The sequence below is a fragment of the Cardiocondyla obscurior genome, linkage group LG28, assembly GCF_019399895.1.
Source record: "Cardiocondyla obscurior isolate alpha-2009 linkage group LG28, Cobs3.1, whole genome shotgun sequence".
Classification (NCBI taxonomy): Eukaryota; Metazoa; Arthropoda; class Insecta; order Hymenoptera; family Formicidae; genus Cardiocondyla; species Cardiocondyla obscurior.
Window position 1 is genome coordinate 968,992 of NC_091891.1, and position 13,595 is coordinate 982,586.

Sequence of the window (13,595 nt, forward strand, 5' to 3'; positions counted from 1 at the left end):
TTCACGGAAATAAACCGTGCAGTGGCTGGTCTCCAGATGCAGCTAGTTTGATAAAACTTCTAATACTGAAATTCTTGCGTCCATCACGTCTCAAGACTTTTAAGAAAATTGCGGTGCATGTAATTGGCATCACTCCTTCGTCAATAATAGGCACCGGTTGTTTCGCTTCCTAATCCTTCTGCTTTCTTGTCGATTTTTTCGTAGTCTTCTTTTCGATTTTCTGGACTCTCCTCCATGATAAAGATTTTCGATTCACGGTGCATAAAAATAAAATAGCATCCGCATCGTTGCGACAGGTTGAGAAAGGATCTTGATAGTATGATCATGACTGAATAACTTTCAATATTTCTTGCGGAAAATATATTTGTATATGGAAGAAGAAAAGAAACGATTTTTTTATAGTATTCTTTTACAATTTTACATCACCACGATTGTACAACTTGTGTCGAATTTGCACAAGAGCAAATAAGCAATCTGTAAAACATGTAGAAACGCAATGAATCATGTGTACATAAAAAAAAGAAGCCATTAAAAAAATTATCTCTGTAACTTATAACGAATATGGAGGTAAAAAATTAGCTTTTGCATTATTAGAAAAAGGTATTTTATTTATAGTATAACAGATATATTTACGTATTAAATGTATTAAAAAAATCCTCTCTCTCTCTCTCTCTCTTTTTGCTTTAGTAGCAACTTACAATAATTTTATATAAACATATTTTACATTTTGTTATCCAATATTTTGTAATTTAGGCAATTTGTATGTCTTCCGTTAAATTTTCTAGATCGAATCAAAAGCGAAATTTGCAAAATGATATTTTAAGCAAATAGATGATAAGCATTTGTACAATTATTTGTTGTAACTTTTTTAATACAGAAATGAACATGTATTTAATTTCAAATGAATTATTGCCGCAGAGTTTTAGTAAAAGTCCTAAACTCAAACACTATTTTATTTAAATTTATTATTCGTTATAATTAAATATAATTAAATATAAAAAAAAAAAGAAAAAAAATTATAATTTTATATGTGAAAAATATTATTCTTAATATCATATCATGTCTGCTTAAACATGTGTACAATAAAAAAGAAATATTCTCACTCTTGTGATAAATTCCCAGGCTGGATGATAAGATCAGACATGTCCGGTATCGAAGTAATATTCAATCCTTTTTCATTCGCTAAGTGCAGCATAGATATAAAAGAAATCGGCACGCTTAATGCTTCAGCGTTGCTTTTTGACAGTAACTTCGGCAGAGATTTGAAAACTTCGCTGAACTTCTTGGGCTCCGTCATGTTTTCCACATTTTCAGAAGATTTTGCTATATCGTTTGTAGATGTCAAGCAGCTCCATATAGATCTTTTCAGTTGTCGCATATCTATTCTTTTCGCCTTCAAGCAGTATGTTATAGGCATCTTTTTAACCAACTTTGGAGCGACGACTAGATTATCACCGGTAAGGCCCTGACTATTTAACGCAATGACGTTATCATCGACGTGATTACAATCGTCGTCATCATCGTTACCACCGTCTCTATTTTCATCATCGCCGTAATCTCCATCATTCTCGACGTTAGGGCAGTACTCCAAAGTGTCGTGTGGATTATTGTAATCGTATCTATCACTGAAAGGGGAGTGTACATCTTCGTTTTCTTTTTCAGTATTCGTCCACTTTATACTTGCTTTCGTGTGCCAATAAAGCTTCATCAGTTGTGTGGCTTTGTAATGCATATCTTTCGGAAGTGTTAAATTCTCAGTATTCCACTCCGTTTTCGCGGTTTTGGCCTGTAATTTATTTGAGTGGCTTGCTTTAAACTTCTCAGATAAAGAACCGTCCATCTCTTCATCATACGTCATCTCAAAATTTTTTTTCTTTCGTGACTTTGCTTGCATACAAGCTGCCTTGGTATTACCTCCTGCAGCAGCAGATTTCGGAAATTTTAAAAATTTCCAATGAGACAAGCCGACCCAATGCAAGCTTGAATTCGGCGCAATGAAAGAATACTCGGACTCTTGGGCATTAAGTATGTTTAAAGTAATCGCGTTTGGACGACTCGCTATTTGTTGGCATCTCTCAAAGTTATTTTGATCGTTTACTTGATTATTGTCGTCATCGTGATCGATATCGAAATAATTCATTTGTTCAGGTGCAGGATCATCATCTTGCTCCACACTCGCGTCCAAATCAAATTGGAATCGGTTGCCATCATCATCATTGATTTCGGTATTTTTTTCCACCTCGTCATCCGGTGACCAATTAAGAAACTCGAAATTTGAATACGATAAACCGATCTCTGAATTAGAGAAATCTTCAATCGGTGATATGGTGTATTTTACATTCAAATCGTTTTGCGATTCGGATGCGTCTTCTACGACATCGACAAGCACATCGTTGTACGGGTGGTGATAAAAGCCTGTGTTTGCGTGATTGGGTAATGTTATTTGGTAAAGCATGTCGCTGGTTTGCAAATCTTCTTCGCTTATCATCGCCGACATAGGCTTTATAATTTCAATGTTGCCTCTCAAAGCTTCCTCAGTACTACAGATTTTTTGCCTTACTGTCTTCTTTTTTTTCTTTTGCACGTTAAAATCTGTCTCATTAGATTCTCTGTCCGTAGTTTCTGTTTGTTCGTCTTCATCTTGGGTACTATCGTTTGTCGCTAGTCCACCAATTATTTTGAGTATTTCCATATGCAAGTTGTCCACACGATATCCATAAATTTTGGTGCTCACATCCAAAGATGTGCTGGCCACTTGCAAATTTGTCATGTTAACATCTTGCTTTTTTACCATGTATGTCATAAAATCGATCATTTCTAAACTAAATGCATTTTTAGTATTGATTTTGTTCTCAGTGCTTAGTTTTATACATTGATTTATACTCTCAGTCATCTGAGGCAATGGAATATTTGCTAGGAATCCCAAACCCATAGAACGTCTTTTGTTAGCATTAGGTGATGATGATGATGATGATACTGTAACTTTTTCACATCGACGATTAATACGTTCTGCCTCATCATCATTTTCTGAGAAAGTGCTCACAGTACCAACAGACTTTCTCCGTAATGGAGATAAGGATGATGCAGCTTGTATGGACTCAATTCTTTTATGAACTGCAGACTTACGAGAATCCATTTTTATAAAGACTTTCAACTGTTTTTTTCTTTATTTATATATATCGTTGGATCAATATTTATCCTTAAATTGCTTTTTATGCCTCTGAAACAAAGAAAATATGTTTTAATATAAAATTTTTCATTTCTAGAGCTTTAAACAAAACGCATTATTATTAAAATATTAAAAATTAATACATAAAAATAGATAAAGCATAAAATATTTTTTAAAGATTTTAATAATTACCATATTATTATAGTTATTGAAAATGTTTGAAGTTGACCGGTTTGGGTAAGTGTTAGGTTAAGTACTCACCGCTAATCGTGGAAAAATTCTTTGCTATTCTCTCGAGATCGGCCCTGATTAATCGTAATAAAGTATAATAGCGTTGTAGATCATCATAAGTCATTTGCAAAACTTGCAATGTATGTTTGTCATGAGAAGGCATCGCTTTCTCCTGACTAAAGTTTGTATCTGGAGCACTCAGATAATATTTATTTGATGCTAAGTACAAACCAAAGTGAAAAATCTTTAAGTCGTCCACACGACTTAACTACTGAACGATAAACGCTACATGAACAATTGATCAAAAATCACAAAATAATCCAACAATAATGGAGAAATACGTTAGAACTTTCAGTATTACATTCAAATACTTCTATAACGACACCGACGCTATTGCTGCGTTCCCAAAGCACGAAATCTTGCTCCGTTTTAATCGTCGTAAGCTACGACAATCATAAAATCACATTGACGAATTTCGCCCGTGAAGAAATTCTTGTGAAAATCGCCGATGATTTTTATAATTACATTTTCTAACATTTTATTAAAAAAAAAAAAAAATTTTATTGTTTTAGATATATTTGTATAATATTTTTGCGAATGTGAAGTAAAATTAACTTATATTTAGTAATTATTTATAATGAATCATAAAAAATTATTAGTATTAAATCAAAGATATTAAATATTAATATTCGGATATATTTGCAAATTGTTCGATAGCTTCTTCTATTTCCTCATCCGGTTGAATAGACAAGATATTATACAAAGGACGCGGAAAATCAGACGTCGGCCCGAGAATGTGCAAGCAAACGTCGCATTTTTGTGCTAGGTATTGCCACTTCAATTCGCTACGCTTTTCTATTGCCATTGTCTGTAATAATTATACCTTTTTTTTTTAATTCATATTTCTCGTAAGTATAATTAAAAACAGTTGTTTAACTTTAATTTAAGTAGAGTACCTGAAATTCATTAACTGTACAGCCTAAAACACGTTCCGCAATGTCGCCAGTTAAACGACATCCAATAAGATACCCAGTGTCGTCTTTCAAATTAAATTTTATATTAAACTTTACCGCATTTAGTGGTGTCTGTTTTCCGTTGCCTGACGGGCAATTTAAATTCATACAAGAATCTTTCTCCTCCGCAACAATTTTTTTACAGAGAGCACTACAAAATAAAAATGTGTGTGAACAATAGTCCAATTCTTTAGTTAAATAATATATCGCAAATGAAAGAAGTACCATTTTATAGATATTACGTCTTTAATCGGACCATCCAAATTCATTTCAGTCACCGAAGCTTTTACGATCGTTGCAAATTGCAATCTCTCACCCTCCGTGATCACTTTTCTTTGTAACTTTTCCGTGATTTGCTGCACCGTCATTACAGTCGTGATAGTATCCGCTGTTTGCAAATAATTAACAATAGTAATGGCAATATAAATTAGTTATATACAAAATTACATATTTTAATAATAATTTTAATGTAAAATATGTTATTCTTACGATTTGGTATGGCGAATGGATCACTGCATATAGAGTCAGGATCATAGCGCTGTACCGCGCTTATAATATCTACAGCTTGTGGTATATTCTGACACTCCGTGATTAAAGTTCTTCTTGCTGCAGTAAAATAAATATTGTGAATATAGTACAATTTTCTATAATACATCAGCACCTATTCTTAACTATAAATGTAAGAAACATTACTAAATTAATTATTGCCTAAATAATTGTAAGAAGGAATTATTTTAATGTTTAACATACAAATGCTCAGCGCCGTTTTCTTTTTGTATTGATCGTACGCAATGCGAGCGTCAGCCAGAAACAATATCATCTCTTTCGGTTTCCAAACAGCGGATCTCGCAATCCAATCTTTGTCCCAAAGTATCAACGGTACCGTTTTCTCTGTGGATCCGTCCGCAACCTCGAAACTGCGACATGTTACAGCTCGTCCGTCTCGTGTCGTTATATTACGCTCATCGGCAATCTGCATATTTGATTGATCATCAAAACAGATTGATATTCATAAATATAGCTAAAGATTTTCATATTAAATCTCACGTGAAAGATCAAAGCTTTAGAAGCTGCTACAAATCACGTTTTCTTCTTAATAATCAATAAAATAATTTATCTGCTTTGCATGAAAAATAATAAATAATAATAATTTACAGTAACGCGATGCGACAAGCTTGAAAAATTAATTCCTGCAACTTACAAACGTAACGACGACCAGAAGATCGACAAAGCGATCGCACAGTGCCTCTATATTATCCAAAATTACTTTTAAGCTTTTCGCAGAGCTCACACTCTTCGTCGGCCGCGTCAGCAATTCCTTATATTGTTCGTGAGTCGGTGCGTCGTGATTTTGTATAAGAGCCGCCCCTTCATTCACAATTAGAGCAAAAGGGCTGGAAGTCGACGGCATGAACGCCTCGTTTCTATCGTTAGTATTGCGTCTTACGATTTTCGCGCTTATTACCTCCACTGTAAAGCAAACGCATTGTTTAGTTATCAACAGCAAACCTAATTTTTATTGGAATTGAAAAACACTTGCCTACGGATCCGATGGTAAACGCAGTCGACAATTTCTTTACGAATTCCGTGCTACCCCATACAGTGACGTTAATAAAGTCCTCTTCAGAGTCACGCAAAGTGAACGTCCACACGCTACGTTTGCCGCTGCTAACTGCAAAGATCGAAAATTAAATAAGAAACGCAAGTTATTCAAGTTGTCTGTTAGTTTCTCGAATGCGGGTGAATTCGACAGAAAGTCGAAGGCGTTTGAAAATGACGAAGATAGCGCAACGCATAGCAGAGAAGCTTTTCTCCTGGAAAAAGGAATTATTTGATCCGCCGTTTAGGAATTAATCGATTAATAAATCGTTTCCTTTTCTCTTCGATTCGCCGTTTAATTGAACGCAAGAATATAATAAAGTGAAAAGGAAAAAGATGGCAACGTACATTTGGTTTGTGTGGCGTCGAACGTTCTCATGTTTATGGTGTTTATAATTACGCCGATGACGAAGGTATTCGGCGCGCCGACTTGCAGAGATCTAATCTCCTGTCTGTAGAGAAACGACATGGTCAACAATTAGCGCGACGCGTCCGTTTATCAGCGCGAAAAAAGAAACGGAGGGAAGCCGCGAAATAATTCGTGCGCGCACGCCGCGCAGCTTGAACGTGTCGGCGTTCCTCGTTCCTTTCACGGGCAAAGTTGGCGCCACTGACTGCGCGACATTCAACGCCTCCACGCGTTCGATGGCGAGAACTTCATGACGTCGCGAGGGCGAGGGGAGGACACGACACGGCGGCGAAGATCAGGTGAAATCTATTGAGTTGCAGTCGATGAATCGTAGTGTCTGAGGAAGGGTTTCGTACACGGGGTTAAAGGGCAGAGAGTAAAGAGAGAGGAAGAAAAAAAAAAAAGAGAGAATAATAAACGAACCGCCGTCGTCGCCTTCGAGATGGCCGACAACGAGCAGAAGGCGCTGCAACTGGTGGCGGAGGCCGAGAGGAAGCTGTCGTCGTCGAAGGGCTTCTTCGGAGCCCTATTTGGGTGAGACGATCGATTCCGCTACTTGAACTCGCCCGAGCGCGTGTTACCTCCGCTACCCCTCTCCCGCGATGTCATCCTCGCCGTTCAATCGCGAGTCCCCGAGCCGCGAGAACGTCCCCAGCGCACGTTTCACTGCGACATTGCGATTCCGCTACCATGTATCTGCGACGTCGCGCGAACGGCCTTCCGCGCGTGCATGCGTATCTCGCGCTTGAATATGCGTCGATGCGTAACTCCGAGCGTTATCGCTGTACGGCGCGCGTAATAAAGTTCCTCGGAGAGCGTAAAACTGCCCGCTCGCCCGGCTTCGCGGCGATCTGCGACGAGGGGTTTACAGACCAATATGTCGTTGGGCGATGTGTCATCGAAGGATGATAACAAAGTCCACCGCGTCGTTTTACTTTATATTGTGACAGGGCAATGTTCAACTTTGCAGGAGCTCTTCGAAGGTCGAGGAAGCGGTGGAATGTTACCATCGGGCAGCAAACATGTTCAAGATGGCAAAGAAGTGGAGTTCCGCGGGAAAGGCGTTTTATGACGCGGCAGATTTGCACGCAAAGGCGGGTAGTCGTCACGACGCGGCTAGTAATTACGTAGACGCTGCCAATTGCTTCAAAAAGTCTGATACAAATGGTAATTTATGGAAATAAATTGTATTAAATTGTAAAAAATCTGACGATAATGTGCTGTTTTTTTTTTTTACAGAGGCAATCAGCTGCTTGTTGAAAGCGATCGAGATCTATACTGATATGGGCCGTTTTACAATGGCAGCTAAGCATCATCAAAGTATAGCCGAAATTTATGAAAGCGAAGCAGTTGACTTGGAACGTGCGGTACATCATTATGAGCAGGCTGCAGATTATTTCCGCGGTGAGGAAAGTAACTCCTCTGCGAATAAGTGTCTTCTGAAAGTTGCACAGTATGCCGCGCAACTTGAAAATTACGATAAGGCCATTCAAATCTATGAACAGGTAAAAATAAATTCTGCAGCAGCAACTAATTGAAAATATTTATAATTTTTTATTAATTTAAATGTTATTTAAATCTCGTTATTTTTTTCTTACAGGTTGCTTCCTCATCATTAGAAAGTTCTTTATTAAAATACAGCGCCAAAGAGTATTTCTTTCGCGCTGCATTATGCCACTTGTGTGTCGATTCGTTAAATGCTCAGCATGCGATTGAGCGTTATCAAGAGCAGTATCCCGCTTTTCAAGACGCTAGAGAATACAAACTGGTGAAGGTACGTTTTTACATTTGAAATAATTACTTTACTTGATTTATTTCTCGCGACAAGTTTTACCTTCTTCTGCAAAAATGTTAGTTTGCTATGAAACACCTAATTTAACATTTGATAATTTGTTAATTATTGTATATCTGTAGACGTTGATAGAGCATTTGGAAGATCAGAATCTAGAAGGTTACACAGACGCAGTGAAAGAATACGATTCAATTTCAAGATTGGACCAGTGGTATACGACAATATTGTTACGTATAAAAAAGCAAATTAACGATAATCCGGATTTACGCTGATCAGCTGTTCCCTACTTACATTATTTTCTAACAACGATTTTATTCTCAAATCACGCGTATTCGTTATTAAACCATGCTTTACTTTTGGTAAAGTAGTCTGTAAAGTAGTTTCATTTTTGCATTCGAATGTACCGCCCGTATTATTATTGCTCCCTCGTGCTTTTGACAGTTTTTCGTTTTTAAGTGTACATTTTTTAAATCGTTAAGTATATTTATAAAAATTATATGAAGAGTCACGGTATGCAAGAATGTGATAAACGATTATTTCACACGTCGTAATCTTTACAATTATTTTGTTTGGTAATACAAATAGCTTCACTGTTAGATATTTTGGCAAATATTCAATTAAAAATGTTTTTTTTTCTTTTTTTTACATATCAAAGTCTCTTATTTTTCTTCTTGTGTGCTTTATAAATTTTGTTTTACATTTGTTATACATTTTAGGTTTAAAAACCTAAATAACAAATTTCTTATTAACTTTTTTTCTATTTCTAGATAATTTTATAATCAACATTTCTTAATTCTCTATCTCTCTCTTGTTTAATAAAACGAGGAGAAAATATTATGCATTTTGTTTTGTTAATAATTAAATTCTGTTATTATTATTAATTTTTTTTTAATTATTTTTATTTTACGGCGAAGAAATTATGATCAAACACGATCGTCGTCATTTGTCACTCTTGCACTGCCAAAATATTAAGATAATGTAATTGGTACAGTTTGTAATTCTTTTTTTCTTCTCTCTTTTTATTTTTCTTCTCTTCGATCTTTTTGATTTTCTTTTTTTATATTCGTGTGATTTAAAATACGGCTACTATTTGTATAGATTTACATCCTTAAACAGAGTGATTATTAGCATAACACCACACATATTCCTTCCGAATATTGAACTAAAGATACACTTCGATGTGTCCGTTACACATTGTTTTCTGCAATAACGTAGTGCTGTATCTTATCTAATTAATTAGTACTTATCGCCTACGGATAAGCGTACTCCTACAAATAAAAAGAATATAAAAAAATAAAAAGAAACAAGCGGATAGGGAACACGATCGCGAAGTGCATTTACAGTTAAAATAATCGTAATGATTGTGTATGCAGGATTTGAGTATGCAGATTTCTTTACGTTCTTTTCACTTAATGTTACTGCGCATTTGTTTTCATAAGATATAAATTTGTAATCCATGCAGTTAACTAATTTAACGTTATCGCAAACATCATCTTATTTTATTTTCAATATTGATAGAAAAATGTAGAACACATTAATGTTATGAAAAAAAGGTTTTGAATATTATTGTCATAACTGCGAGGGACACATACTTGAGCGTAGATCTATGATTTATCGGACGCTCGAAATTGATTTAACAACGGTCGCGTTAAGAATCTTCGCATTTTATATAAGAGTATCGTACATAAATAATTAAATATATATATATTGGTACAATATTTCAGTGACATGATACAATTCCGCTGTTAACTAGGAATAGAAAGAATTATCTGCATGCACGCGATTAAAACGGAACATGCACCTAGCGTAAGCGTATGTATACTTATTTGAAAAATAGAAAAAGGAAAAAAAAAGGAAGAAGAAGAATGGGGGCGCACGTATAATAAAAATTTCAAACTCCACGTTCACAGTGCACAGTTGTTTTTTTTTTTTTCGAAAGAAACGAAATGGAAGCCAGGCAAAATATTTTTGTGCAGGTGCTCCGTGTTAAAACCATGCGTGATAAAAAGCGACGATTTTGTAATATTAATTTAGTTAATTGTTTTTTTAAGGGCGCAATAATTTACTTCGTTTAATTTGTAACCATTGTTCGTAGGCGTATTTTGTATTCTGCGTTTAAGTTTACAACGCGTGCGTGAATTACGCGAGATTTCGAACGACTACGTCGTCGTGCTTTTGGTTGCGGTTTTGCACGGAGGTCGGCGCATAGTAGTAAAGTTTAATATGCGCGTTGACATTTATCTCGTTCGTTGGTGTCACACGCTTCCATGCGTATCTTGAAGAAGGCACTGTGCGTTATTTAATCTATTGGAGATGACAGGAATCGATGAATAGCCGGATAAGCTGAAATGGAATAATTTACTTTGTACAACATGAACGTGAATATTTTAGTTTGCACCGATTGTTTATACCGTTGTATGTTAATAGATCGAGAAATTTATTATTAGCATATAATTACATTCTATATATTTAATTTATATTGCAGTTTTGTATTAGACAGGATTATATGTATATGTATGCATCGTATATATACATATATGTGTTTTATATATTTTACTATGCATCATGAAATGTTCATCCTTCTTGTTACTTGTATTTTATATACGTCTGTATATTGAGATACGTTGTTATAATTTTTGTTTTTATCAATTCCTATTAAGGTACACGCCGCACGCGCAAAGGGAGTTTGTTATACGGTTTAATTGCAAATGTAATTGCGACGAGACAAAATTTTGCGTTTCTCTCTTTTATATATATATAAGAAATGATTAATTTATTTACCTGTATATAATTTTCAAACTTTTCTTTGTATTCGTATTAGTTATATACATATAATGGAAGTTAAATTTTCTTTGTAATACTTGAAATGTATAATCAGAGTTTATGCTAGTATTTAGTATACATTCTCTAAGAAATAAAATGCATAGCGATTAAAATTTGCCCAACGTAATAATGCACTTAAAGATTCTATATAAAATTTCATTGTTATAGAGAAATAATGTATAATAATTATTACACAGAGAGAAAAGTTGCGCTACCGTAAAAAAAACGTAACATTTATACAATATTTCAAATACATTAATAGTCGATTTTAGTTTCAAAATATGCTTGAACGATTATATGTATCATTTTAGAGATTTAATAGCGGTAAATTTAAAATAAATACGGTTTAAATGTAATCCAATTTACTTGTGCAAATTTTCGTTAGCTTACTGAGCGGCTGCTCTCCTGAATGCATTCATAAAATGCACATATAATAAAAAAAAAAAACATTTTTTTTTTCTATTTAAATTTAGCGGTTGCAGCATATTTTTTTTTAATGAGTTTAGGAACGCACTTTTAGAATCGACACTTGCGATTGGTTTCGCTGTGTTTTTATGTAATTTGCGGCTGTTGCGCAAGGTGTCTCTCGTCTCTCTATAATTCTCTCACTCTACAGTAGAGTCTCTACCTACTTAAATCCTTGAAAATTCAAATGCGAGGGAAACGGCTGTTACAGCTGGTGCTACAAGACGTGTTGCTAGTTGAATTCGCGAGACAAATTATTTATTTTACAAATCTTTTTTTCAGTGTTATTCTTCAACGGCATTTGTTGCATGTTAGGAGTGTGTCACCGTCTGTATATTTAAATTTAACGTAAGTAATAATGATGGCATTAATTGTGCTACGTGAGAGAGAAAATTTTATTGTAAACATTTTGACATGTATTTCCTATGTAATAATTTTTGGGTTCATAGATATTTTTTTATTGTTGATTTAAAATAATTTCACAGTTTTGTATATTGTTTTTATTAATTGATTAATTTTTTTTTCAGTATTGCACGTAATATTTTGGCTATAATGGAACCTATGCCCAAGTATTTGTCATCATCAAACATGCCTACTGAATATAAAGAAGTTATTCAAAATACAATGCATAAAATGATGGATCATATAAACACCAGAGGTCAAAGGTACATAATAATAGAATAATAAAATAGAATAATAAAAAAGTTTTAAAATTATTTAAGTAAATGTATTTGAATATTTATTCAATGTCTTTTATATGTTTAATCGTTTTATGTTTAATTAATAAAAAAAATTAATATGTTTAATTAAAGTTATCAATGGAGTTTGGATGATTTTCAAATTGGCTCACCATTAGGAAGAGGAAAATTTGGTCGTGTGTTTCTAGCCAGGGAAAAGACTTCTCAGTATATGGTTGCTCTAAAGACATTGTACAAAGTTGAGTTAATAAAAGGGCGTGTGGAGAAGCAAGTGATGCGAGAAATTGAAATACAATCGCATTTGAGGTATGTCTTTTGTAAATGTTGTATTTAAAAAATGTTTATTGCTGATTTTCTCAAATATTTTTTTATTTATAAATTTTTAGACATCCACATATTCTTCAACTGTTAACATATTTTTATGATAAGAAGAGAATTTATTTGGTATTGGAATTTGCAGCAAGAGGTGAATTGTATAAAGAATTAAAACGACAGCCAAACGAGAGATTTAACGAACATTTGTACGTATTTGTGATCTTAAGCATAGTTTAATTATATAATTTATTATACAGTTATAATTTTTAAAAGTTATACAAAATATTTTTTTTTAGATCTGCTAAATATACTTATCAAGTGGCCGACGCTTTGGAGTATTGTCACAGAAATAACGTAATTCACAGAGATATAAAGCCTGAGAATTTGTTACTTACTTACAGTGGAGATATAAAACTTGCAGATTTTGGATGGTCTGTGCACGCGCCATCTTCAAAGTCAGTGCAAAGTTCATACTTTTTTTTTTTTTTTACTATATATTTAATATTACGTTATAATTAAAAAAAATTTTTTTTTTTTTTAATAATTAAATTAAAATGTTTTTTAGACGAGACACGTTATGCGGAACGTTGGATTATTTACCTCCCGAAATGGTAATGGGACAGACTTATGATTTTTATGTTGATCATTGGTGCTTAGGAATTCTCTGTTACGAGTTTCTTACCGGACAACCGCCTTTTTTAAGCGGCTCCACACAAGAAACTTATGCAAAGATAAAAACTATAAATGTACAGTGGCCGGAACAGATCAAACCTTCTGCCAAAGATCTCATATCCAAGGTGACGTTTGTGCTTTATATCGAAATACATATGATGAAAATTATTAATTTGCAAATTTATTTTCACAGCTGATCAAGAAAAAAAGTACGGAACGAATTTCCTTGGCTGAAGTTAAAAGACATCCGTGGATCGTAGAACACAAAGTTTCGCCTAAGAGAAAGGCTTAAACTTTAAAAAGATTTAAGAAAATTATTTTTATGAATACAGGTAATTTATATCGCGTAAGGATGAATTAAAAATTAAATACGAATATCTTTTTCATCCAATATTCTTTATTAATTCAA

The 13,595-nt window shown here is 34.1% G+C and overlaps 4 protein-coding genes across 5 annotated transcripts; 2 read left to right on the plus strand and 2 right to left on the minus strand.

Moving 5' to 3' along the window:
- Positions 1–645: 645 nt before the first annotated feature.
- LOC139112411 (condensin complex subunit 2-like) lies at positions 646–3,780 on the minus strand. The gene is made up of 2 exons (XM_070673407.1): positions 3,431–3,780; positions 646–3,220 (listed from the first exon to the last, which is right to left on the minus strand). Exon 2 carries the CDS (start codon positions 3,134–3,136, stop codon positions 1,100–1,102), a length of 2,037 nt encoding a protein of 678 aa, XP_070529508.1. The 5' UTR covers positions 3,137–3,220; positions 3,431–3,780; the 3' UTR covers positions 646–1,099.
- Positions 3,781–3,968: 188 nt separating this feature from the next.
- Hdm (meiosis specific with OB domains hold'em) lies at positions 3,969–6,513 on the minus strand. 2 transcript variants are annotated; one of them, XM_070673412.1, is made up of 8 exons: positions 6,361–6,513; positions 5,954–6,085; positions 5,615–5,883; positions 5,164–5,386; positions 4,903–5,019; positions 4,639–4,801; positions 4,357–4,564; positions 3,969–4,268 (listed from the first exon to the last, which is right to left on the minus strand). In XM_070673412.1, the coding sequence occupies exons 1-8, from the start codon at positions 6,479–6,481 to the stop codon at positions 4,083–4,085; spliced, it is 1,419 nt and encodes a 472-aa protein (XP_070529513.1). In that variant the 5' UTR covers positions 6,482–6,513; the 3' UTR covers positions 3,969–4,082. The 2 variants fall into 2 exon arrangements, with proteins under 2 accessions (XP_070529513.1, XP_070529514.1); XM_070673413.1 differs by having other exon boundaries at positions 4,127–4,283.
- A 156-nt stretch (positions 6,514–6,669) lies between these two features.
- Positions 6,670–10,140, plus strand: Alphasnap (Alpha-soluble NSF attachment protein). The gene is made up of 5 exons (XM_070673425.1): positions 6,670–6,955; positions 7,392–7,588; positions 7,661–7,926; positions 8,022–8,195; positions 8,336–10,140. Exons 1-5 carry the CDS (start codon positions 6,864–6,866, stop codon positions 8,483–8,485), a joined length of 879 nt encoding a protein of 292 aa, XP_070529526.1. The 5' UTR covers positions 6,670–6,863; the 3' UTR covers positions 8,486–10,140.
- A 1,477-nt stretch (positions 10,141–11,617) lies between these two features.
- Positions 11,618–13,577, plus strand: Aurb (aurora B). Its single transcript, XM_070673422.1, has 7 exons — positions 11,618–11,849; positions 12,029–12,166; positions 12,314–12,505; positions 12,586–12,720; positions 12,811–12,969; positions 13,080–13,311; positions 13,380–13,577. The coding sequence occupies exons 1-7, from the start codon at positions 11,689–11,691 to the stop codon at positions 13,476–13,478; spliced, it is 1,116 nt and encodes a 371-aa protein (XP_070529523.1). The 5' UTR covers positions 11,618–11,688; the 3' UTR covers positions 13,479–13,577.
- The last annotated feature ends 18 nt before the right edge of the window (positions 13,578–13,595 follow it).

Coding starts and splice junctions, on each gene's coding strand:
- Hdm (XM_070673412.1), bottom strand. CDS start 6,481: ATGTCGTTTCTCTACAGACAGGAGATTAGATCTCTGCAAGTCGGCGCG. Junction 5,387..5,614: donor TTCTGGTCGTCGTTACGTTT/GTAAGTTGCAGG, acceptor TCAAATATGCAG/ATTGCCGATGAGCGTAATAT. Junction 5,020..5,163: donor GAAAACGGCGCTGAGCATTT/GTATGTTAAACA, acceptor ATTTTACTGCAG/CAAGAAGAACTTTAATCACG.
- Alphasnap (XM_070673425.1), top strand. CDS start 6,864: ATGGCCGACAACGAGCAGAAGGCGCTGCAACTGGTGGCGGAGGCCGAG. Junction 7,589..7,660: donor CAAAAAGTCTGATACAAATG/GTAATTTATGGA, acceptor TTTTTTTTACAG/AGGCAATCAGCTGCTTGTTG. Junction 7,927..8,021: donor CCATTCAAATCTATGAACAG/GTAAAAATAAAT, acceptor TTTTTCTTACAG/GTTGCTTCCTCATCATTAGA.
- LOC139112411 (XM_070673407.1), bottom strand. CDS start 3,136: ATGGATTCTCGTAAGTCTGCAGTTCATAAAAGAATTGAGTCCATACAA.
- Aurb (XM_070673422.1), top strand. CDS start 11,689: ATGCGAGGGAAACGGCTGTTACAGCTGGTGCTACAAGACGTGTTGCTA. Junction 11,850..12,028: donor TCTGTATATTTAAATTTAAC/GTAAGTAATAAT, acceptor TTTTTTTTTCAG/TATTGCACGTAATATTTTGG. Junction 12,721..12,810: donor GAGAGATTTAACGAACATTT/GTACGTATTTGT, acceptor ATTTTTTTTTAG/ATCTGCTAAATATACTTATC.